The 27,540-nt window shown below is 37.8% G+C and overlaps 1 protein-coding gene across 1 annotated transcript in view; it reads right to left on the bottom strand.

Moving 5' to 3' along the window:
• LOC143438000 (cytochrome P450 3A13-like) overlaps positions 1-27,540 on the bottom strand; it is a 98,140-nt gene that overhangs the window by 52,438 nt on the left and 18,162 nt on the right. The window contains 6 exon segments of the mRNA XM_076923415.1: positions 4,314-4,383; positions 5,127-5,254; positions 11,399-11,547; positions 12,162-12,250; positions 12,557-12,670; positions 22,484-22,583. Coding sequence (XP_076779530.1) covers positions 4,314-4,383; positions 5,127-5,254; positions 11,399-11,547; positions 12,162-12,250; positions 12,557-12,670; positions 22,484-22,583 — 650 coding nt within the window.

The following is a 27,540-nucleotide window of genomic DNA, read 5'->3' on the forward strand; positions in this document are numbered from 1 at the left end:
GCGCACATTTCACCTCACACAATAATAGTGGGACACTACAACACCTTGGTCTCATCAATGGACAGATCATTGAAACATAAACTAAGCAGAGACATAGTGAAACTAAAGAAGTTATGGACCAAATGGATTTAACAGATATCTATAGAACATTTCATTCTAAACCAAAAGAATATACCTTTTTCTCAGCACCGCATGGAATCTTCTCCAAAGTTGATCACATAATCAGTCAAAAATCAGGCCTCAACAGATACAAAAAGATTGAAATAATCCCATACATCCTATCAGATCACTACAGACTATGGCTGGTTTTCAATAACAATGAAAATGACAAAAGGCCCCAAAACACATACAAGCTGAACAAACTCTACTCAATGTTAACTTGGTCAAGGAAGAAATAAAGAAAGAAATTAAAGACTCTTTGGAATTTAATGAAAATGAAGGCACAACATACCGAAAATTATGGGACACAATGAAAGCAGTGCTAAGAGAAAAACTCATAGTTCTGAGTGCCTCCAAAAAGAAACTGGAGAGAGAATACAGTAGTAGCTTAAGAGCATACCTGAAAGCTCTAGAATTAAAAAAAAGCAAATATTTCCAAGAGGAGTCGACTGTAGGAAGTATACAAAGAATCAAGAAAATCCAGAGCTGGTTTGTTGAGAAAATCAACAACATAAATTAATCCTTTGCCAGACTAACCAGAGGACACAGAGTCAGTATCCAAATTAACAAAATCAGAAATGAAAAGGGATACATAACATCAGAAACTGAGTAAATTCAAATTAATCATCAGATCCTACTACAAAAGCTTCTACTCAACAAGACTAGAAATCTGGATGAACCAGACATTTTTAGACAGATACCAGTTACAAGATAAACCATTTAAACATCCCCATAACCCCTAAGAAATAGCATCAGTCATTAAATGTCTCCCATCCAACAAAAGTGCAGGAGCAGATGGGTTTAGTCCAGAAGTCTATGAGACTTTCCAAGAATACTTAATACCAATACTTTTTAAACTATTCCATAAAAACAGAAGGAACTCTACCTAATTCTTTCTATAAAGCCACAATTACACTGGTACCAAAACCACACAAAGACCCACTAAAGAAAGTGAACTTCAGACAAATTTCCTTTATGAATATTAATATATTCAATACAATTCAATACAATTCTCCAAGAACATATCAAAATGATCATTCACCACAATCAAGTAGGCTTTATCCCAAGGATACAGGGATGGTTAAATATAAGAAAATCCATCTGCATAATCTACTATATGTGGGGCAGTGTCTTGTGAGAAGCAGCTGGGCACCTGTTTGAGCACAGGCCTCAAACCCTGGACCCTAATGAGATGGTAGGTGTTTGGCCTTGTTCGTAGGCCCTTGGTTCCTTTAACATAGCTTCAGACCTCCACAGACCCTCCCACAGAGAGGTCTCTGGCCATCATCCACATAGGAACAATGCCGGAGGCTCTCCCACATGTGGATGAGGTATCTACAAGCTATCAGACAAGGCAATAGGGATTATCTGCTGTTAGATCCTAACCAACCCCAAAACTGTATATAAGAACCCTATTTGGGAGAAGTAAAGGTATGGGAGAATCATTCCATTGTCTGAGAGTTTCTGTTGCAAAAGCTGTAACAGTTGGGAAGAGATCTGCTCTCTTGAAGCACCTTTAGGACCCTCCCCTCCTTGCTAGCTAGCCAGCTTCTCACCAGCCCAGCCCGGACAAGCTAAGTGCAGAGAACCAGTTGACCCTCAGTGTAGAACCTGGAAGCATCTGTGTGGCAACAGAGGAGACTCAGGGTAGAGGCAGCAGTGGAGGCAATGGAGGTGATTCCCCCTCCCTGCTTCTACTCTAGTCCCTTGGCCTGGACTCCAGCCCCTGTCTGGGCCAGAGATCTTTGTGGGAAACTGTCTGGAATAGAAACCCACAACTATATAAACAAAATCAGAGAAAAAACATGATCATTTTATTAGATGAAATGATCAACATATGGTGCTGGTTCAACTGGAGGTCAGCATGTAGAAGAATGCAAAATGATCCATTCTTATCTCCTTGTACAAAGCTCAAGTCCAAGTGGATCAAGGATCTCCACATAAAACCAGATACCCTGAAACTAATAGAAGAGAAAATGGAGAAGAGTCTTGAGCACATGGATACAGGGGAATTGATCCTGAACAGAACACCAATGGTTTATGCTGTAAAATCAAGAATTGACAAAGGGGAACTCATAAAATTACAATGCTTCTGTAAGGTAAAGGACACTGACAATAGGACAAAATGACCACCAACAGATTAGGATAATATCTTTATTAATCCCACATTCCATAGAGGGCTAATATCCAATACTAGAAAGAACTTAAGAAGTTAGACTCCAGGCAATCAAATAATTTTATTAAAAATGTGGTATAGAGCTAAACAAAGACTTCTCAACTGAGGAAACTCAAAAGGTCAAAAAGCACCTAAAGAAATGTCCAACATACTTAGTCATCAGGGAAGTGCAAATCAAAACAACCCTGAGATTCTACCTCATACCAGTCAGAATGGCTAAGATAAAAAACTCAGGTGATATCAGATGCTGGCAAGGATGTGGAAAAACAGGAACACTCCTCCATTGCTGCCGTGACTTCAAGCTGGTACAACCATTCTAGAAATCAGTCTGGTTGTTTCTCAGAATGTTGGATATTGTACTACCTGAGAACCCAACTATACCACTCCTGGGCATAGACCCAGAAGATGTTCCTATATGTAATAAGAACATATCCTCCACTATGTTTATAGCAGCTGTATTTATAATAGCCAGAAGCTGGAAACAACCCAGATGTTCCTCAAGAGAGGACTGGATACAGAAAATGTTATACATTTACCCAATGAAATACTTCTCAGCTGTTAAAAACAATGACTTCATAAAATTCACAGGCAAATGGATGGATCTAGAAAATATCATCCTGAGTGAGGAAACCCAGTCACAAAAGAACACACATGGTATATACTCACTGACAAGAGAATATTAGACAAAGAGCATGGAATACACACAATACAACTCATGGACCACAGGAAGATCAAGAGGAAGACCAAAGAGTTGTCAGTTTTACCTGGAAGGGGGAACAAATTAATCAAGGGAAGTAAATGGTAGAAGGAACCTGGGAGGAAGAAAATAGAGAGGTGAAAATAGAAGAATAACTGGTTATGGAAGGAGATGGAGGAGATGAAGAGAGGGTCAGTAAATTGAACAGAGATATTTCACAATGGGGATGGAGAACTAGGGGTAGCAACCAGAAAGTTACAAATGCCAGAAAAGCTAGAGCCTCTCAGGACTCCACAGGAATGACATTAGTTGAAATACCTTACAAATGGTAGAAAGAACCCATTGAGATCATATTCAGAGGTTAGGCATGGCCCTCAGTTGAGGAATGGGCCCACCCACCCATCTCAAAATTTTTAATCCAGAATTGCTTCTTACTAAAGGAAATACATGGACAAAGAGTGGAGCAGAGACTGAAGAAAAAGCTGTCTAGTGACACTTATGCCATGTGAACCAAAGTGAATGTTGTTATTTGGACACTGTACCTCCTGATTGGATGTCATAGAAGCAGATTTCCAGGAGAAGTTTCTAATTCAATGGCTCTTCATGAGGCTGAGAAACTGCATTTGGCTGATGTAGGTAATGCATGCATCATAGAAGAGTTTTGGGCTAAGAAAGTCATGCTTACAAATGGCTTTAAGATTACTATAAATTTAATATTTAAGTATATCTTTTCTCTAGTCCTCACCTTCTCTCTTATTCTTCCCATTTCACATATTTCCAAATCTATGGCCTCCACTTTCTTGAGAATCATTGTAACATACACAAAAAATGAATAATCATAAACATATTACCCAATGAATTCTCTCAGTTTTATCTGCATATATTTGTTTCTAGATCTGAAATCTAGATATTGGATTCAGGACTCTCATTCTTGAGAAAGACTCATTATCCCTGTAGTTTGTTATCTATAGATGAGATTTTCCCCCTCTATTAGGGACATCAACTGGTTTTGGAACTAATCAAGCATTTGTTAGGTAGCTAGGTTTTTGAGATTTCATGCAGGCAGTTTCTCTGTCATAGAAGGCACAGTAATCATCAGAATATGAGCATTTTTATACTGTGTATTTTTAGAAAGTTCCTTAAGTTGGTGCGTATAACACCACATGTCTGTTTTCCTGGAATTTAACAGGCTGCCTTCTCTACTTGGATACCTTTTTATATGTTCAGAACCAGCCCCATCTTCTGTGCATATTTTTTAGATCCTAATGTATTCTTAGTTACCTTTGTGGGAATTCTCTACATTTTTGGAATTTTGGGAGTTCATCATCAGCTGAAGAAAATCTACTGGGTTCTGAAAGCAAACAGAAATATCAAAGTCAGATATGTGTTTGGGAGCTTGAAAATGGAAATTTAATGGACTTAAACACTCTTATGAGGCTATAACTTGTTTAAGGCTGGAATATAGCTACTGCTTCCTGAATCACTAGTAAAACAAAACAGTCATCATTAGACATTAAAGAACAAGGAGTGTACTATGTTCCAGTACCATGCTGCCATGCCCAACCACTTTTTTCTCATTGCCTTCTCTGATTATGAGCATCTGTACTTGCTGAGCACAAGCCTCTAGATGAATGACTATAGTTCCTTCTCCTGTCATAGACACTTGTTTAGAAAGAAATTCTGCACACAGAGTACGTCAATCTGTCATTTCCTTGACATATTCTTAACCCACATTGCATAATTATTGACTGCTGTTTGTGGCTCTAATTGCTGGGTTTTACATGATTACCTACAAATACTCCAGACCCCAGAATACCAGAAAATATCTGGTGACATCTCAGACAGACTCCTTGATATCCTCCCGCTAACAATTTTTTTCAGCCAACATCCCTAGTCTAGCATATGGGTTGGATTAGGCAAAACTTGGTTGTACAATTTGCCATATCCATGGTCAAACTGCCCAAGGTTTAGGCATGCCACAACTTAAACTGAAAACACTAAATTCAGCAAATATTTGAATAAGGTTTTCTCTAGGAAATGTGTGACTTTTGACATCATTGCCTTTGAATTGAAATAAATTTTGTCATATGTTACCTCTTGTCTATTTTCAAGTCGATCGTTTTTAGTCTTCTCTATAAATTTTGTAAAAAATGTTATAGCATCACTTGGAAATATGGAGATGTTTAGTATGTTATATATATGGGTAAGAAATGGAAAGATTGCTATAAAGAAAAGAAAAAAGTATAATCAATTACAAATTTAAATTTTCTACAGTTATTTTATTTAATAACGGCAAAATTCAATAATTTAGGTGAAATAAAACATCAGGAAATATTGTGGTAGAGATGAATATAATTATAACACATAGTCTATCATACCTAAAATTAATTAAATTTTAAATAAAGACACACACTCACTAAGAAGAATTCTGCTCCAGAAAGATTCATGGTAGAGTTTTATGAAATATTTAAAAGACAATTCATACCAACTTTTCACATGAGTTTCTAAAACTTAGAAAATTAGTTAAAAGTGAAAAACTGAATCTGGATGCTTCTACTGCCCTGTTCCTAAAATCACAACATTTTTTTGAAAAGGAATCTTGTATAGAAACATGACTTAAAAGTGCCATAATTGACCTTATCAACAAAACATTTACCATCTGAATGTAGAATCATGAAATGAATCTTGTTATGTAGCAACATACATGTTATCCGATAAGGCACAAGACACAATAACATCAAATTGTACAAACAATCAAAAAATGGATTATTATGAAAATTTCTTTAGGGAAAATTTAACATTTTTCCTAACTAATGTTCTCAGATAATTAAGAATAGCAAAGAATACCCTTAACTTTATGAAAATTGCCAATAGAAACAAAGAACTAACCCAGATATTGAGGGTTGAACTAGTTCTTATTACTTTCAGAAAAAGGGCAATGAAACCTTACTCACTTTAGTATCAGTTCTATTCAGGTATTAGAATCACAAACAAAGTTTATATTTTTATGGTACAATATTTATACACAAAAAATGAATAAAGATACATTGTAGTCAGGTGTTCTGGAATTTGAGGCCAAGAAACAGTCATTTGAGAGAAGATGTGATTATTATTCAGAATCTATTAAAAAATTAAGAAACAACTACAGTGTTGGTGAAGATTTTCATATCCTTATACTTGGTAGCTAAGTATCCTATCATGAAGCTTCATCTATCCTTGGATTTGAAGAAGAAACGTGATAGTAGGTGAGATAGTCAAGGATTGTAATATTCCTGCTTCTGTTGCACTATTTCTGGTCTCAAACATATTTCCCAACACACTTAACACAATATTATCCCTTTACTTATGCATACTCATATCTAATACATCAAACAAGGTCAATGTGAGATTTTTAGCAAGAAAACAACACTTAGAAAAGCCCCACAGTTATTTCCTCTGTTTCTCACCTTCTGGTTTACTATATTACCCATGGAGGCCTGAAGCCATCTGGTTCAAGCTGGAAATGCAAGCTATAAATGCAGTCACAAAGGCCAGCAGGGACTATCAGGCCAGGCCACCAGGGACAACTAGATGGCTAAAGGCTAGAGTAAGAATACACTCAAGAAAAGCCAGGATTGAGGCTGGAGAGATGGATCAGTGGTCAAGAGCACTGACTGGTCTTCTAGAGTTTCTGAGTTCAAATCCCAGCAACCAGATGGTGGCTTATAACCATTTGTATGGGATCTGGTGCCCTCTTTTGGTGTGTCTGAAGAGAGTGACAGTATACTCATATACATAAAATAAACAAATCTTTAAAAAGAAAATAAAGAAAAGAAAATCCAGGATAATATGGCACTACTGGAATTCAGATATTCTATAGCTGCTCTGGATATTCTATCACACTCTAACAAAAAGAAAATGACCTTAAATCTAATCTTATGAGGTTGACAGAAACCTTTAAAGAGGAAATAAATAAATCCCTTAAAGAAATACAGGAAAATACAAACTGGTAAAGGAAATGAATAAAACTGTTCAAGGCCTGAAAATGGAATTAGAAGCACTAACAAAAACAAAAAAACCGAGGCAATCCTGGAGAGAGAAAACCTAGAAAGGGAACAGGGACACAGATACAAGCATCACCAACAGAATGTACAAGATGAAAAAGACACATTCAGGCATAGAAGATACAATAGAAGAAATTGATATACAAGTCAAAGAAAATGTCAAATCTGAAAACTTCCAGACACAAAACATCCAGGATATCTTGAATATTATGAAAAGAGAAAGCCTAAGAATAGGAGGAATAGAAGAAGGAGATTTCCTATCTCAAAACACCAGAAATTATGTTCAATAAACTCACAGAAGAAAATTTCTCTAACTTAAAGAAAGGGATGGCTACAAAGACACAAGAAGCTTACAGAACACTAAATAAATTAGACCAGAAAAGAAAATCCTCATGCCCCAAAATAATGAAAACACTAAATATACAGAGCAAAGAAAGAATATTGAAAGCTGCAAGGAATAAAGGCCAACAAACATATAAAGGGAGACCTAACAGAATAAGACCTGATTTCTCAACAATGATTCTAAAAGCCAGAAGGGTCTGGACAGATGTTAATCAGACCCCAAGAGAAGACCGGTTTCAGCCCAGATTACTATATTCAGCAAAACCTTCAATCACCATAGTTAGAGAAACCAATATATTCCACAACAAAACCAAATTTAAACAATATTTTTCCAGTAATCTAGCACTACAGTAGATACTAGAAAGAAACTTCCAATTGAATGAGGCTAACTACACCCAAGAAAACACAAAAAATATTAATTTCATACCAGCAAAACTAAAAGAGGAGAATCCTTTTCTACACACACACACACACACACACACACACACACACACACACACACACTATCAATATAAAAATAACAGGAACTAACAATCATTGGTTATTAATCTCTTTCAATATAAATGAACTCAATTTGCCAATAAAAAGACATAGGCTAACAGAGTGTTGTGAAAATGGGATCAATCATTCTGCCACATACAAGAAACACACTTAGGCAAAAGCAATAGTCACTAACCCTCCATAAGTGGCTGGAAAGATATAATCAAGCAAACAAACACAAGAAACTAGCTGTAGATGCTATTCTAATATCTAATAAAATAGACTTTCAGCCAAAATTAATCAAACTAGAATAGGAAAGACACTTCATACTTATTAAAGGAAAGATCTACCAGGATGTTGTCTCAATTCTATCTATGTGACAAATGCAAGGGTATCCATGTTCATAAAAGAAACATTACTAAATTTTAGATCACACATTGAACCTCACACCTTAATAGTGGGAGACTTCAACACCCCACTCTCATCAATGGACAGGTCATCAAAACAGAAGTTAAAGTGATCCAGTAACAGAGATACAGTGAACATAACAGATGGGATGAATCAAAGGGAACCAACAGATATCTACATAACATTTCACCCAAACACAAGATTTTAGCATTTCTTCTAAGCAAGTCAAAGAATCTTCTTCAAAGTCACCATGTACTCAGTAAAAAGGAAGCCTAGACAGATACCATTAGATTAAAGTAACACTTTGTATATCATCAGGTCACCATGGATTAAAACTGGATTCATCAACAATAGAATGCCTATAAACTCATGGGAACTGAAGAACTCTCTACTCAATGACAACTGTGTCAAAGGAGAAATAAATCAAAGCTATCTAGAAATCAATGAAAATGAAGGCACAACATACACAAACAATGAAAGTAGGGCTAAGAGGAAATGCCATAGCACTATGTTCCTTCATAAAGATATATGTGAGATCTCATACTAGCAACTCAACAAAGTCCTAAAACAAAAAGAAGCAAGCACACTCAAGAGGAATAGATGGCAGAAAGCATTCAACCTTAGGACTTAAATCAACCAATTAGAAACAAACAGAACAATACAAATAATCAATGAAATCAAGATCTGGTTCTTTGAGAAAATCAACAAGATTGAGAAGCTGTTAGCCAAACCTACTAAAAGGCAGAAAAATAGTGCTCAGGTTAACAAAATGAAAAAGAAAACATAAGAGCAGGCACTGAGGAAACTTAAAGAATCATTAGGTATTACCCAAAAAACCCGTGTTCCACAAAATAGGAAAATCTAAACAAAATGGATGATTTACTAAATAGATACCACTTATCAAACTTAAATCAAGAGCAGGTAAACAAAATAGTCCTATAACTCCTAGGGAAAAGAAGCTGTCATTGAAAGTTTCTCAATTGAAAAATCCCAGGAAAGATGGCTTTAGTGAAGAGATTACCAAACTTTCAATATCTGTTAACATCAAAACTCCTCAAACTATTTCATAAACTAAACAAAAGGAATATTGCCAAACTCATTCTTTGTGGACACAGTCACCCTGATATCTACACCACACCAAGAGCCAACAAATAAAGGGAATCTCAGACCAAAATTTCCTATGAACACCGATGCAAAAAATACTCAATAGAATATTCACAAACCAAATTCAAGAATATATCATTCACCATGATCAAGTACGATACATCCCAGGGATTCAGACGTAGTTCAATACAGAAAACCCATCAATGTGATTTATTTTATAACAAATGGAGGAAAAAAACTACATGATTATGATCATCTCATTAGATGGTGAAAAACCCTTTGACAAAATTAAATACCCCTTCATGTTAAAAGTCTTGGAGTGATCAGGGATTCAAGGCACTTACATAAACACAATAAAGACAATATACAGCAAGCCAAAAGCTAACATCAAATTAAAGGGAGAGAAATTTAAAGCAATTTTACTAAATCAGGGAAAAGGCATGTCTGTCCACACTCTCCATAGCTCTTTAGTATAGTACTTGATATTCTAGATAGAACAATAGGATAATTCAATAATGTAAGAGCTCCACTGCATTGTCATTTACCTCTACAGCTATTTCTCATTTCTATCATATCCAAGGTCAATGTAGGACATCAGCGCAGTTTCTCAATTTTCATAGCTTATGTAATTTCTATTTTGAACATTTTTGTATATCCTTTCTTCTTTCTTAGTAACATAGACTGTCTGTCTATGTTTTGTACTGGAAGGTACAAAAGGAAGGGTAACTCATACATTAAAAGATGTCCATCAGCATGACTCCTGTCTTTTTCATGGTAAACAAAAAAGACAGGGGATCTTTGAAAGATATATATCATGTTTAAAATGTAGGAGCTGTTGAAAAATATTAATATATCAAAATTATTGATTATAATCAAAAGAGAATAAAAAACTATGTTATGTCAGCCTAATGAATTGCCTAAAGAATTATTCACAATGAAACCTGCTTGTATTACATAATGGAAAGAACAATTTTGACTGAAGAAAAAGGTAAATGCAGCCAGGAGTGAGAGGGGGAAAATGTCTTAAAACTGCTAAGGCAGTTGTTTAAAAAAGAGGGCCAAAACAAGGCCAGAAGAAGTCATTCAGTAAAATGAGAATATCCAGTGCATACCTTTCAGTAAGAATCATGAAAATAAATTGTTTCAATTCCTTTAGCAATGTATACCGACTAAGGCTAAAAGTAGTTATGCATCCTTTAACCACAGAAGTCAGGAGCCACAGGCAGGAAGATCATTATGAGTTTCAACCAATCTGGTCTACATAGCTAGTTAACAGCCAGCCAAGATAATGAACCTGTCTACAAACAAACAAACAATACACAGACTAGCAGATTATATTGGCAATCATAATTTGTTTTGCTGTTTCCAAGAAATATATCCAACCATCAAATATCAACATAGGGAATGAGCAAACATTAATATTCTGGTATCAAACCAAAACCAATTACAAGCATATAGATCACTTTATGCACTTTAAGGGAAATATTATTCATATGACACTGAAACTCTAAATGTTTATGTATCAATAAAGTGAACTTAATTTCACAAAACAAATACTAGATATAGTGTCACAGAATAAACTCTGCAACATAATAGTGACTTCTATACTTACTCTTAAATGTACTATCCCGAACACAATTAACAGGCAAACACTGAAAGTAGATGAGATAAACTTAAATTTTATTTAAGAGATAGAGAAATGATTAATATGTGTAAACGAATAAATATAAATCATGACATTGATGGCTCAAAGACAGAAATCACATAGCCATCTAATAAAATTATCCAAAACAACGAAGTATGTAGCAATGATAGATAACCACATGTGATATGAAAGTACAAAGTGGGGAAATAGAACAAGATCATAGTGGTGAAAGCAAGAAGGGAGGAGAATTAATTGCATGTGGATATGCTATGAAGAATATTGTACTTTGTATTCTAGTTACAGTAAGACTAAATCTTAATATAGTTGAAAAGTTGACTACATACCCATAGAAAAAATTAATGGATTGAAAAGGCTAAATTTAAAAAGCTTCCTGACGTTGTTCAAAAAAGGATCCTGAGGATTGTTGAGGACATCCACCTTGACTCCAAATGAGGTGCTAATGATCACATCCAAGCTGTAGGCACCAAAAATGCTGAGTAGAAAGACAAGGAATTTAATATGTGATCAACACAATCCTGAGCTATGGAACAATTTGTCTTCAGTATGATTAGTGCAGCATGTGTTTACTACTGTGGTATCTTCAAATTCAACATGATTTTACTACCCACATAATTTCCAGAAAGTTATCCCTCTTCAGCTTGATTAAATAGAGGGAGAAGAAATTTGGTTTTTTGTTGGTATTTTTAAGACCCTCAGCACAACTTGAATTTTAGATTGTTCAAAATTATAGACTGTAATATTCATGCCAAAATAACAGCCTCTGATGAACCTAAAATATTCTCTTCACACATTTCTTAATTTTGACAGCTGTAGCTTACCTAAATTTTCATCTTTCTTTCTAAACTATTGAACTTGTCTTCTAAAATAAGAGACAACAATAGCTAATCTAATTTTGTTTTGTGTACACAAGAGGAAGACTTTCCCAAGTTAATCTCGGAGGTGTTTCTTAATACATGTTTGATAACTGGGTAACATCATACTTCTTCCTTATTCTGTGTCTAGAATTAGCTTAGGTACTTTAAAGGTGTGTGGGGGGAGTACTCAAGAAAAGACAGAGCCCCAGGCAATACATGCATCACTACTCACTCTTTCATGGCAATGAGCTTTCCTTTCTCTACTTCCAGACTTAAATTTTTCACCAGCACATCTCCATAGTGTTGCATGATGGGGAACATCTAATTACAAAATACAACACACTTTGTTGGTATATGTCAACATCTGAGTTTCCCAGACAAGACTTTTGAAATTATGAAAAGAGAGTCACATTTTTACAGGAGGTATAAGACCAACATTCCCTGAAACAAACACCAAGAAAGGAAACGGTAACAATAAGAACAGCAACAAAGTAAAACATATAAAGACCGTTCTTAGCAATGTAATGCACAAAAAAAACCCCATGTCTTTGAAGAGTTTAATATTGCTTCTCCCTGTTCTCGGATAGAATAAATTACATCTATAACAAAACATCCTTTATTTCTTACCTCCTTTAGTTTTCCACTAGTGAAGGCTGGAGAAAGCAATGATCGGATTCTCTTCCATTCTTCATTCTTAATTCTTAAGACATTCTTTTTCAAAATTCCTCCTGGACCGAGAGACTACAATACCAAGAAAAATAGATATTTAACTTTCATTATTTTATTTATCTTACTGGTTGTAAAAAATATATAAAATAGACAATATTCCTTACCATTGCTAGTAACCCTCTTCTAGATGGCATAGTTCATCCAAGTCTCTCAACAAAAAGTGCCTCAAACGGGCTGGACCAGTGGCTTAGTGGCTTAGTGCTCTTCTTGCAGAGGACCCTGGTTCAATTCTTAGCACACCCATTTGGTGGTTCACAGCTAACAGTAATTCTAGTTCTTGGTATCTGATGCCCTCTTTTGGTTTCTGTGACCACCTGCACACATGTCATGCACATACATACACTCAAGCACACACAGGTGATGAATAAATTAAAATATGTAAAATTTCTCCACGTACAAGAAGGATACTTACAGCTACCTGATATTGTATTAATCTGTTCTATTACAATCTTCACTTCAATATGATTTCCTCTTGAGAAAAAAATGCTATTTAAAGTGAATAGACAGGTAGGAGATGGAAATATAGTCTCCAAGTCAGTACAGAAAAAAATTGTTTTTTAGTTAGTGTTCCATTGTTGTGATTTCTGTGATAAAGACTATGGGCAAAACCAACTTGGGTTGGAGAGGGTTTATTTAAGCTTACAACTTTCAGGTCACATCCCATCATGGAGAGAAATCGAGGCAGGGACTCATGGCAGGAATGGAAGGCAGGAACTGAAGCAGAAGCTCTGCAGAAATGTCACTTACTAGATTGTTCATCCCACTTTCATTTGCAACCCAGAACTAACTGCTCATGAGTGGCACCAATCACAGTGAGTTTGGCTGTTAGGCACTAATTAAGAAAATGCCCCAAGGCCTTTCTAGAAGTGAGCTGTTGGAGGCATTTTCTCAATTGAAAAAACTTCCTAACTATGTCTAGGTTTGTGTCATGTTGCCAAAATACAACCAGCACTGTAAAAGCAACCTGCTAGGTGTAAAAGTAATTTTTATTCATCAGATGTAATACTCATCTCAGAGGCTTACTGATAAATGAGCTCACTCTTTATAGCTCTATCTGAACTCAGGCATGGCCATTTCAACTCATATGTTTTGGCTGAAGCTCCTATCCTAGCTTACAGATTCAAATGGGCATTTTTCAGCTTATCACTTAATTGCTCTGGTTGGCTTCAAGCTAACTTTGGTAATTTGTTCCAATTTTCTATCTACTTTGTATTCTCTGGCTTCAGTTGCCTCTGCTGACATTCACTGCACAAACTACATAAACTTAATGGAACTCATGAAGACACTTAACTGAACCCAATTAAACTGCACTTACTGAACTGCCCTCTGTAGTGTAAAATACTTTTTAAAAATACAGGTTCCACACTACCCCAAGCAAGGCATCAGCTGACAGGCCTGCCTGGCCTGTTCTCATCTTAGCAGACTTTCTGTTCATATTCCCAGCCATCTGCCCCTTTAGTTAGCTGTCACAAATCCCCATAACCTGGTAAAATTAAAACTCTAGAGGCTTGTAACTTATCAGCCAGTTTTATATTAGTAAATTCTCAACCCACAAAATACCCACACATTGAAATTAAAACTCAACTGATATGTTCCATGCTACACACATAGATGGGGCAAATGTACCCTACTTATTATTTAATTATCTATCTAATTAATACCCAATATAACAGGATCCTTCCAGTTTCCATCTGCACTCAGAGCTGATCCTATGCCACAGTGCTCCATAGCCAAATATTGCCAGGAAAGAGCTGTTCTCCCAGGAGTGCTGGCACACCTGTGAGCACAGGTAACACCACCACTTCTGCTCAAATTCCTGGCCCTAGAGGCCTCAGAGTCATAATGACACAGAAACCAAGGAACAGCCAGAGACAGGATCTTTCAGGTTTCTGTCTGCACCCTGGAGCTGACACTGTGTTACAGCCTTCCATACCCTGATTCATTCCAGAAAGAACTGGCCTCCCAGGAGTACTGGCATGCAGGCTTGCAAGAGGGACAATCCACAGTCAGAAACAGCAAGACCAGCTAAAACCAGAGATATCGAGATGTCAAGAGGAAGGACAAGAACATAAGCAACAGAAACCAAGGCTAGTTGATATCGCCAGAACACAGTACTCCCACCACAGCAAGCCCTGGATACCCCAACACACCAGAAAAGCAAGACTCTGATTTAAAGTCACATCTCATGATGATAATAGAGGACTTTAAGAAGGACATAAATAACCCCCTTAAAGAAATACAAGAGAACACAAGTAAACAGGTAGAAGTTCTTAAAAGAAGAACACAAACAAACAGGTGAAGAAATTGAACAAAACCATTCTGGATATAAAAATGGGAATAGAATCAATAAAGAAAAGATGAAGAAAGACAACCCTGGAGATTGAAAACCTGGAAAGGAGATCAGGAGTCATAGACATAGGCATCACCAACAGATCACAAGAGATAGAAGAGAGAATCACAGGTGCAGAAAATACCTTAGAAAACATTGACAGATAAGTCAAATAAAATGCAAAATGCAAAATGCTCCTAACCCAAACATCTACGAAATCCAGGACACAATGAGAAGACCAAACCTAAGGATAATAGGTATAGAAGAGAGCAAAGATTCCCAACTTAAAGGGCAAGTAAATATCTTCAACAAAATTATAGAAGAAAACTTTTATAACCCAAAGAAAGAGATGCCTATTAACATACATGAAGCCTAAAGACTCCAAATAAACTAGAGCAGAAAAAATTTCTCCCATCACATAATAATCAAAACACCAAATGCACAAAACAAAGAAAGACTGTTAAAAGCTGTAAGGGAAAAGGGGCAGGTAACATACAAAGGCAGTCCTATCAGAATTACACCAGACTTCTCACCAGATATTATAAAAGCCAGAAGATCCTGTACAGATGTCATACAGATGCTAAAAGAACACAAATGCCAGCCCAGGCTACTATACTCAGCAAAACTCTCAATTACCATAGATGGAGAAATCAAGATATTCTATGAAAACCACAAATTTACACAATATCTTTCCTTTCTGCTTTTCTATTTTCTCTTGTGGGTTCATGATTGGATAGCTTTGTTATTGGTAGAAGCACTGGCTGGAAATAGCCCAGAGATCCAACAGATATCCATGCCTGTGAGGAACGGGCATCTATTTTGCTGCACTTCCAGAATCCAAGCTCCTGACATGTGGTAAAGATCTACATTGATCAGCGCCTTGCAGTCACGTAGGGCAACGCCTCTACTAACCCCTCCACAGGTAGAGGCCAGGACTGCAGGCCTCAGGCCCTAGAGAGATTTTTATATTAATGAGTTACCTAAAGGGCAGAGAGCATAACCAATTAGTTATTCCTTTCCCAGACCCTTCTTTTTCCCTATTTAAGTCAGGTCTACCCTGAACTAAGTGGGGTGCATTCAGATTCAACTACCATCCACTATGAAAATAAAGTCATTTGGAACCATGGACTCACTCGTGTTTTTTTGGCCTGCAGTGGGGAGACACAGAGAAGGCCTTAAATGAGTCGCTGTAGCTGCAGCTGCCACACTTCCCTGAGGACCTCTCTGCATTTCGGCCATGGGAACCTACACTTCAAGCAAGCTAGCTGGGCCACAGAGTCTAGTAAGTGAGTATAGTAACCAAGTCTCTTCCTATGGGGTGTTTGGGGCTTTTCTCTCCCTTGTTCCTCTCGGCTGCTTGCCATCCTGAAGCCACCAGTCTCTGTTGGTCTGTGGCCCTCCAGCAGAGCCTGGGAGCCCCGAACAGAGACCACCCACCTCTAGGTCCACTCAAGAGCCCCTGCCCACCACGGAACTTCAGACTGAGTTCTCTCTCCATCTGGAGGTGCCCCAACGGCTTCTTACAGAGCAGCACCTGCCCGGTGCTGCATGCAACCAACTCAGTCAAAGATCCTGCACTTCTGTTTCTCTACAGAGGTGCACTTCCATGAGCCACCCAGAGCAGAAGACACACGGGACCCACAACTCCACCCAACAAGATACAGAAACTCATGCCCACTTGACCACACATCGAGCCAATCATTCCCCGCACTTCTTTCTTAGGTAAAGGGAAGGGGGTCAAAAAGAAAAAGGGGAATAGAGTAGTATTATATAGTATTATAAGAAATTAGATACATAGACCTATGTCTTCCCCACACATATTTAGGAGATGTGTAGCTTGGTCTTTGTGTGAATCCCAAACAACTGGAATTGGGGCCATCTCAAATGCTGTTGCCTGTACGAGGGATATATTCTACTAGATGCTCTGTCTTGTCTGGCCTCACCGAGAGAGAGAGAAAGAACATAGCCACCCAGATACTTGAAGTTCCAGTTTCGAGTTTCATTGGGAGATACTCAGGAGTTATCCATTCAGAGTAGAAGGCTGGAGTAATGAGTAAAGAGTAGAAGGTGGAGGAATGATTGTGTAAGGAGGTGACCAGGAAGGGACCAGTAAGCAGGATATAAAGTTGAATAAGTAAAAATATAAATTAAAAAACAGTGAGAGGAAAACATTATCCACATAATTAAAAACTTCATCAAAACAACCTTTATCTAACACCATGCTTTATTGAAAAACACCACAGTTTTCCCATGAAGAAATGATTTTAAACTATCTATCCTCATATTTTACTATATCTTAATCTGGTGTCAATCTATTGCATTGAAGAAAACTAAATTAAAAGCCACACAGATTTTAATGGAAATGAACATATTTTCATATTCAGGTGATGTCATAAAGTATGTGGAACATAGAAAAATTATTTATAAAAAATTAAAGAAAGTTGTGATTGACCAAACTACTCTACAACCAGTGTATAAACAATCATACCCAAGACTCTGAGAACATCATGGAACATGGGGTGGAAAGACTGCTAGAGCCAAAGGAGTGCCATGAAAGCCTGGACTATGAGCATGCTATGACTATTGCACTCATGAATTCAAAATTTCTATGGTTACCCCCACTAGATCTGTAGAATATCAATCCAACTAAAAATTCATCAGGTCCCCCAACTGAGGATTTAATGAGAGTTGTATGAGCAGTTTTTTCTTCATCTTCATTTGTCCCACAGGGGTGCAGCAGTTGCAGAGCCCAGAAGTGGACACTGGATTCAATGACACTGAAATTACAGATGAGTTTTAGGTATTGTATAGCTATTGGGAATAGAACCCTGATCTTCAATAATAACAGTCAGTGTTCTTAATGGCTGACTACATACGTGGAGTTGTAAATCTCATAAAAGCAGGTCATAGGCCTTAGTGCAGAAACTACAGCTCTTCTCAGTACATGGACATGTGATGCTTATCTAATTGCCCTCTGGGTTCTTACATTAATAGCCATAGATTACTGATGTCAGTGGTGGTCACAGCAGGTTCATTTTACTGTCGGAAAAGTGTAACACAGAAAATAACAGACAAAGCTTTTAAGAGTGACTGAAGAATAGTCACTCCTAAATGTGATTTGCTCAGGTGCTAAATCACCCACTCAAAGGCTCATGGGAAGTCAAAGAAAGGAGTGGAGCAGAAGAAATACAAAACCTATATTGGAGTTGTAGATTATTAGTAAAGAACTTATACTTATACTGTTCCCGAGAAAGACATGAGTTCAGTTTCTAGACCCTGTCAGGTGGGTCAACTGCCTGTAACTTCAGATACAGGGGATCCAACACCCAATTCTGAACTTCAAAAACATTTTAGATATAGAAAGTTGCCTTTGGGGCATGAAAAGGTCATTGCATTCATGAAATTTTAGCAATTGTGTTAAATGACCCAAGGCCTATACAGAAAAGAACCATAAACACTAAACCATGGAGAATGGAACGGTTGAGAAGTCCCTTCTCTACTGGTAGGTACTGGTATCTAGGGAAGGATACCAGTGTGGTGTTTGCTTGCACATATTAAAGGTTGAGATTTTTCTCTTCTATAGTCTCTTAGCAAGTTGTCTGGAATGTGCAATGTATTCTGGTTTAATGCTTATTCAACCCCTCCTCCAAAAAAAAAAATACTAAAAAATACAATAATAACATAATAAAATCTTTTATACAAACATGAAATAGTGAAAATACAAAAATATAAATTACTATCATTACTCATGTGCACTTACCCACATGATGATGGACTACATACACTCATAATTTAAAAAAATAAAAATAAATCTTTAAAAATAAATAAACTAAAAAAGAAATAAGTGATTAAAAAAAATTTAGTGTGATGGTGCTATGTGCTTTAATGACAGCATGCAGGAAGGAGAAGAACGTAGATACTGTGAGTTCAACGCCTGGCATACAAGTGAGTTCCAGGCCTGGCAGAGATACTTTTAAGATAGTGTTTGAAAAAATTAGCATGACTTTCTAAAGTGAGCAAGAATGAAAAAGAAACATATAACAAACAAAATATACAGTAAACATTTAAATAATAAATTCTCTACATTACAAATTGATAGTCAACATTATTCTCAATGGAGAAAAATTCAAGCACCATCATTAAATTAAGTAAAATAATGAGTGAGACAGGGCTATTCACCATCCCCACTCCTTTTCGATTCGATACAGTCCTCTCTCTCTCTCTCTCTCTCTATATATATATATATGTGTGTGTGTGTGTGTGTGTGTGTGTGTGTGTGTGTAGAAATGGAGGATTTCTCTGCATCATTCAGGCCAGGCAAGTAGAACAAGTGAGCACTTCCCATGGGGCACCACAAGAGCCTCTCTTTTCCCCTTGTCTCTCTCAGCATGTGGGACAGCGAGGTGCCTGCACACTCCTCCTCCCCATTCTGCTGTGGCCTCACAGAACCCCAGAAATGAGACCAATCTGCCCCAGGCCAACTCCTGGCCTGGGGGTCCCCACTGGAGAGCCCTGCACCCCCACAGAATCAGGCTAAATTCATTCCCTGCCAGGGGGAACCCGGTGGCTTCTCATGGCCCAAATGCCTGCCTAGAGTTGAGCAGAAAAAAACGCAGTCAAGATTCCTGAGCTCCAGTCTCATTTGAGCAGTGGGAATCACCAACCACCCAACAAGATTCAGAAACCCATGCCCAAGCCCATGCACAAGCTATAATTCCCTGCACACACACACACACACACACACACACACACACACACACATACACACGCACATATGCACATATATGTGTGTGTGTGTGTATATATATATATATATATATATATATATATATATATATTACAAGGGCAAGTATAACATATATATGGTACACACATATATGCACATGTAATGATAAGTACATACATACATATATACATACATACATACAAACATACATACATTCAAATGGAATGCTATTTAACTGCAAAGCAAATTGAAATCATGCAGATAAGTGAGTGGAATAAGAAAGTATTATATTGAGTGAGATAACCCAGTCCCACAAAGACACACACCACATAATTTTCATATATGTGGTTCCTAGACAGGAACCTCCAGATATGAGTATACAATAAAAAGTAACCACTGGAAGTAGAAGAGTAGAAAAGGACCATGGCAAGGGGACTCCCAAGAGGAAAATAACAGGATATATGGTATACATGTAATATGAAAGATAAATGGGAAAAGTTAAAGGGAATTTTAATTGGAGAGGAACAAAAGGAAACTACAGAGAATAATGAAAAGGAGGAATAAATAACATTGAAAATGCTTGAATGAGACACAGACTTGCCATGTGCTTTGGGTATGGAATTAAGAGGATTGGAAATGTAACTGACCCCAAAAGAGTGAATCCTAGTTTTCATTTCATCACAAAGGTGATCTAAAAGCTTCTGGGGTGGAGGTAGCAATCAGTAGGCCCAACCAGCTATGATACATATAAAACACAACAAATACTATCATAACAAAATATTCCTAAAAGTAAAATAGTGGCATTAATATCTTGGTAGTAACCAATAACTGACTAGTTGGACTCAAGGCTTGCTTGAAGTAGAGAGACGCTTGGTGGTACTGGAAGCCTAGCTAAATATGAGTAGCTAATGAGGACATGGTTTCTAGATGTGATACTACTATCATCCTTCTAAAACAGTATGCTTTGTAACTGTCTTCCAATGTTCTTTCATTGGATCCACAGAGAAAAGTATAGGTCTCAATCCTTATCAAGACATTTATTTTGAATTATAAAGTGACAATTACAGAAAACCGAAGCTAGCCATTATGGAGAGGACTAATTGTCATGCTGTTCTCCTTCCCAACTGATACCATCACAACACAGTTCCTGAACCTAAGGCCAATATAACATTGCAAATGTATGGACAGAATTTTAAGAGCCAGAATATCAGGAAGTTTTCTGTGAGATTGTGCCTTCTAGCTATACCAGGGAAGCTACACCATGAAATATCAACAACATCGTTGCATAAACAAGACCTGAACAATTTCATCATATGGTGATGTGGGGAAATGTTAGTGGGGCAACTCCTAGATGAAGAGTTGGTGGGAGGGAGAATTAGTTTTCTCCTGAAATACATCCTCTGATTGATTGTTGAATACTGAGTAATCATCCCTCATAACATACATATGCTGGCAGCATTGAATTGTCAATTGTATTTTTGTATCTGCATTTATGTGTAACTAGTTAAAGAGTCATACATCTTTCATTCTGATACTTGAAATCCAAAGACAGACTGATTTACATGAGTCTTAAATAAGCATGATCTACAGAGTGAATTGCAGAATAACTAGGGCGTATATTGCTGCTCTGTTTGAAAAAAAAGAAAAAGAAAGAAAGAAGAGGAGGGTGTGAATTTGGGAGAGAGTTTAGGTAAGAATATAAGGGGAATGAGCAGGATAAAAATAAATTACATTATTGTAATTTAATTAAAATATACAAAAGTATCATGCTAAGTTGTTTATACAAAAGGTATGTATTTGAATGATGCTAACATTTTTTGATAAATTCTTAGCTCTGTCATCAAAGGAAACTTGGAAAACTGGGTTTGAAAACAAGCACTGACACCAATAAAGCTTAAACACGCTGCTTAAATACACATACACATGTACATGCATGCCTACATACACACATATGTGTGCTCATATATACGTAACCTAGAATAAACTGAAGGAGATCGGAAAAACACTAACCTTAACCTTGGTTATCCACCAGTTTTTCTTGGGGAATATGAGGTGACATAAAAATAAGGAGACAGTAGAGACCTGTCTTTGGTCTGAGACAACAAAGGTGCTAAAATGAACTGCTGACTTCTGCTCTGTGATCCTACTTGTTTATCTTTGCTGGTAAGTGTTACATCTTCACTTTTCCCTGGAGAAGTGACCACCATTAATACCTGATTAGATAGTAAGTTCAGATCTCTATAAGCAATAGCTAGATGCTATTGCTGCAACCTAATTAAAGGAGTTTTTTTTATTAATCTCTGACTATTTTCCTTCAGGAAGCTTGAGCTCCACTGCTCCCCAACACAATAGCATGAAGACACAGCACTTCTGTACATTGTTGGCAAATTATGGTAACTTCATAAGAACTTAATAATAAAATATTTGTTTGTTTGTCTGTTGGTTGGTTGGTTTGTTGGTTGGTTGGTTGGTTCTGAAGAGTGAACCATGAGGAAGGTTAATCTATTGCTGGGCAACATCTCCAGCATTTTATAGTAAAATTTTTAAATGAATGCTCATAATTTGGTTTTTTTATTTTCTGAGGTTATAATTACATTTCTCTTTTACAAATAATACTTCCTTTTTTATATTCATTCATGCTTTTCAATAACTGTCATTTTATGTACAAATGCACACACACACATACACACACACACACACACACACACATTACTATTTAAAACCTTTCCAATATATATAATTTTTGCTCTTTGCAAAACAAAATACCCACTTTCCGATTTGTGAAGGTGGAAAAACATTCTTTCACTAACACCTTCTTGATCATGTCTAGATCTGTGATTACCAGGACAGGGGTCTTCCCATCATATAGCCTGTATTGGGAAAAAAAAGAGATGAGTAAACCACTTTGATCCTGACCTGTGAACTGAATATTGATCTTCAGTAAGGACAATTGTTCTTCACTCCTGAGCCATCTCTACAGCACTTAAGGACAAAATATTAACAACTGAGAAGCAATAAAATTACAAGGAACTCTTTCTTTGTGACCATTAGAAATGTAGAACAGTTCAGTGGCATTGAGGGAAAGATCCCCTCCTCTCCATTTTGCCCTCACCTCTTGAGTTGAGTTGAGTGGAAGACCAGGCACCTGCTGGGGTCATGAGAACAGAAAATCTTGCCCTAGTGGTGTGGGTATGGGAGAGCTGGCAGGCTGACCTTTTCAGATACCGCTCAGGCCCAGATACAGAGCTTTAAATTGGCACACCCTGACAGTGACTTCCATGAACTGGTGGAGTGCATGAAAGGGCCAGTCATATAGATAAAAACAAACAAACAAAACCAAAAAACAAAACAAACAAACAAACAAAACCCTCAGGGTCTCCATGATAATTAACAATGACAGACTATCTGAGAGGTGCCCCAGTGAGGTCCCAGATTTGATAGTATAGTAGAAGCCAGAGAACTAGGGCCAGACCAACAATTCATTACAATGAACATATTCAAGAAAAGAAGTATGGACAAAATGGAATATTGTGGGATACACTGAGGCATGTAAATGCTTCCACAATGAGATCATCTTATTTTTTTTCTGTTTGGGGGAGGTTGCAAGTGTCAAAAGTGTGTATGAGAAGAGAGGGTGATGGGTGGAATTAGGGTGTATGTTATGATATGAAATTCACAAGGAACCAATAAAAAGTTAAAAAACCCAAATTTAGCAAAGACTGCCCTTGGCATTGGAACACATGGCTCTTATTGACCATGACAACCCAACTGACTTTGTGATTAGTACAGAGATTTCTGATGAAGAGTAAGATGAGATGAAGAATTAGAACCTCATCTACCTTGCTTGTGCCGCACAGAACATTGATGTCGCTTCTTGTCAGACTCTAACCAAATTACCTGCACCTCTCATTGGGAATTTCTCCTGCTGTTGGCCTCAGATATTACACAAAATAATTAATGAAACAAGCCTAGAAGGCAGTAGCATGATATAACTCATATTATGTCGCGCCCACTCAACCAGCAAGGAAGATGCAAACAACTGGATCCTTCTCAACAGCCTTTATTGTAGAAGTGCTCTTTTAGTTTTCAGGGAGAGACCTCGAATGCCCAGGGTGAGCTGCTTACATACCCTTAGCCCTGGGCGGGGGGAAAAGCGCGTGGAGGTGCGCGATTGGTCAGATTGCAGTGCCTCATAGCATACCATATTTGCATACCCCGCCCGGGAGGGGGTGATTGGTCAGGATCGTGGTACCCTATTGGTACCTCATTAGCATACTCCATTCGGGAGGGGCTGCTGTCAAACTGAGTTGCGCATGCGCAGTGCACTGGTAGCTGATACCAGAGGCCTAGGCCGGCGCCATCTTGGCCAGCCGAGTAGGATCTGCGGCCTTGCCGTTTTGGCCAGCAGAGTTGGGTCGGCGGCCTACATCTCTCCCTTTTTTGTTTTATTGCAAACCCTGAGTCATAGAACGGGTACATGATAGTTGCCCTATGAGTGCAGTTGTACAGTGAGGGAAAGCAGAGGCCTGATCCCCTGTGCAAGATGAGATATTGTAATGGGTTTCTTCTCTTGTAGTCATGCAATGAGTAATACTTCCCATACCCATCTCGATGCTTTTTGATGGGGAAAGGGAGCCTCTGCCCTGGGGCACCACCAGGAGAGGAGGTTTTTGGCATCAAACCTTTGTGCAATCAGGCATACTTTCGGGAAATCTATCCATACTCATGGAACATTCCCTGTTGAGTACCCACTCACAAAACACCTCAAACTGCCAGTAGAGCACTCCTCAAGGGCTCATATTCATTGAAACCTACTCATAATTCCTTTAGGGTTGCAAGCCAAACATGGGGAGGTTCACCATTCTCGATGGCGGCCAAGGCTTGGTAGACTACGGTTTTGTTCCTGGCATGGTCTTTTTTAGTTTGCATAGAAGCCACATGCAAAAGATGCAACTGGACAACACCACAGCTCCCCAAATAAAGACTCCCGCCCACTCTTTAAGATGAAATACAGCTAAAGCAATCCACGCAGCAAGTCCACTGGTAAGACTAGAGTCTAAGTGAGTGGAGTTCACTGTCACAACGGCTATCCACAACCTTTTCATCAAACTTTCAAAGTTTCAAACTTTCAAACTGTTAAAAAACTAGAAAGCTGACAAGACAGATTAGTTTTGATATTGAACAGGAGTAACACACAATCCAGCATATTTCCATTCACATCCAATTTGGCCCAATTGCTGTAGTGCATCCACCTGCTCTTAGACAAGGTCAATTATTTGATTGACCAGCATGAGTCCTCCTTTTAGTTGGACATTTAAGGATGCTTGTGACTCAAAGGCAGCAGCTGTATTGGTAGATAAGTCATTAAGGACTGTGGCAGTTTGTACTGTGCTACTCATGGCCACAGCAGCAGTGGGAAACTTCCAATGGAGATTATATAGCTTGTGGAAGTGAGAACAACTCCCTCTAACTATACTATAAAGGACTTTCTAAGCCTTTGCTAACTTTTAAGTTTGATACAGTTAGGAATGTGTTAGACAAAGACTGGAAAGAAGATGACATGAATGAATTTGTCAGTGCCGTGTGTTGGCGGGCACTGTCAGACAGGGAGTCCAATGTGCTGACTGCTGCTAACAGCCAGGGTACAATTACACCCCTCTCTCACTGCTGTGCAGAGATGCAAACTTGTGAATGTAACTATTTTCCTCCTCTCCAGAGAACTACAGGCTGCTGCCAGCCTTCCCCAGCTCAGATGTGCCCCGCTTCTCACACACAAGGCTGTTGGGCTTCCTGTCAGCTGCAGTTAGCCCCTGGCTTTCTCCCACTGTTTACAGATGTAGTTCTTGTGCACAGGTGCCACTACTGGGGACTAGGCCTAGTCCCCAGCACCTACATAGTAGCTCACTGCCACTTACGATTCCAATAGGAGACCTGATGTCCTCTTCTGGCCTCCTTGAGCACCAGGCATGCATGTGGTGCACAGACAAACATACAGACAAAATGCTCACACCTCAAAAGGATTAGCAGGCATAGCTATCCTGCCAAGTAAAATTAAGACCAGCATAGTTGGCATTAAAACTGGTACCAATATCTGGTGAAAGGTAAAAAAATTCTTTTTTGTTTTATGCCAATAAGTATGAAGCTTTGCTGCAGAGTGACCAGTTACATCAAGTTGTAAAAAATTTAAATAAAAACAGCAAGAGAATTACGTTCTCTCGGGGTGCGGCCATAGCCAAATCCCCCTTTTGTTTTTAATAAACATTCTTTAAGAGTACGATGGGCTCTTTCCACCATACCCTGACCTTGTGGATTATATAGTAATTCATGTTTTATGCACACTTGCATTTGTTGACAAAAAATTTAGAGGAGGCAGCTGTATAGCCAGGGCCATTATCAGTTTTTATTACTTGGGGTTTTCCCCTCACTGCCCATGTTTCTAAGCAATGAAGAATGACATTCTTTGCTTTTTCCCCTGACAAGGGGGAAGCAAAAATAAGGCCTGAACAAGTATCTACAGATACAAGGACATATTTTAATTTTCTAAATTTTGAAAAATGTGTTACATCCATTTGCCATAACCATAAAGGCAGCAATCTCTTTGGATTCACTCCCACCGGACTGGAACAGTGAATAGTGTTGGAAGCAATCAGTCTATCCCCAGTATGTCTATCAGTGCCAGCAGCCAAAGCAGCAGTGTTAATAGTCTTCCAGATGCATCGGATGACAAGAGTAAGCTAGACATGATGGAGGGAGACCATACAGTGATGTCTAACAGTTCTGTCCTCCACTTAAAACCTGAGGAGGAAAATTACCAAGAAGAAGGAGATCCTAGAACAAGAGCATCCGATCCGCACTCGCCACCTCAAGTGTCTCGTCACAAGTCACATTATCGTAATAGAGAACACTGCAACTATACGAACAGCATCACTGGTTACAAGACAGATGCAAGAACATGAGCAAGACTCTGAACTTAGAGAACAGATGTCTGGTTATAAGCAGATGAGGCGACAGCATCAAAAACAGCTGATGACTCTGGAAATTTTATACTTCATTTGCAATGTTTTAGCATTAACATGAAAAGTCTTATGAAATTGGGTGGCCAGCACTACTGGGGAATCAAGAATACTAGTAAAAATAAACTCTCTGCACGTAGCCATATCAACTTCATTATTAGCAGCACTAACAGGCCCAGGCAAGCCTGTATGGGCTCTCACATGCTGCACAAAGAAAGGAAATTTACTTTCCCATATCAATTTTTACAATATTGTTAACAAATTATAAATAGGACTGGTCAATTTTATCTTATCAGTAGCTTCTAACATCTTTAAAACATTTACCACATACAGAGAATCTGATACTAAATTAAAAGTTTCTTTAAATTTAACAAAAACTTCTATTACAAATTTTAACTCTATAATTTGAGGAGAGGCAAGAGCAAATTGAATCACCACAGAATCATCAGTATTAAATTTATATGATCCACATCCAGTTTTAGAACCATCAGTATATATAACAACAGCACCAATTAAAGGGCTACTCTTAGTCATTTTTGGAAAAACAATAGGATGGGATTCAAAAATTTGTATCAATGGATGCTGAGGAAAATGATTATCAAATTTTCTAGCATATCCACATTTTAATATTGCCCAATCATCTATGGTAGCACACAGAACCTGCAATTGATTATTATTAAAAGGTATTATAATTTTAGATAGCTCCATACCAAATTGTTGCAAACACTGTTGCACACCTTCCAAAGCTAATATTGCAACAGCGGTAGGATAATATTCAATAGTTCTGGTTATTGATATTTTAGGATGAATCCAT

The sequence above is a fragment of the Arvicanthis niloticus genome, chromosome 24 (genome assembly GCF_011762505.2).
Source record: "Arvicanthis niloticus isolate mArvNil1 chromosome 24, mArvNil1.pat.X, whole genome shotgun sequence".
NCBI classification, from domain to species: Eukaryota; Metazoa; Chordata; class Mammalia; order Rodentia; family Muridae; genus Arvicanthis; species Arvicanthis niloticus.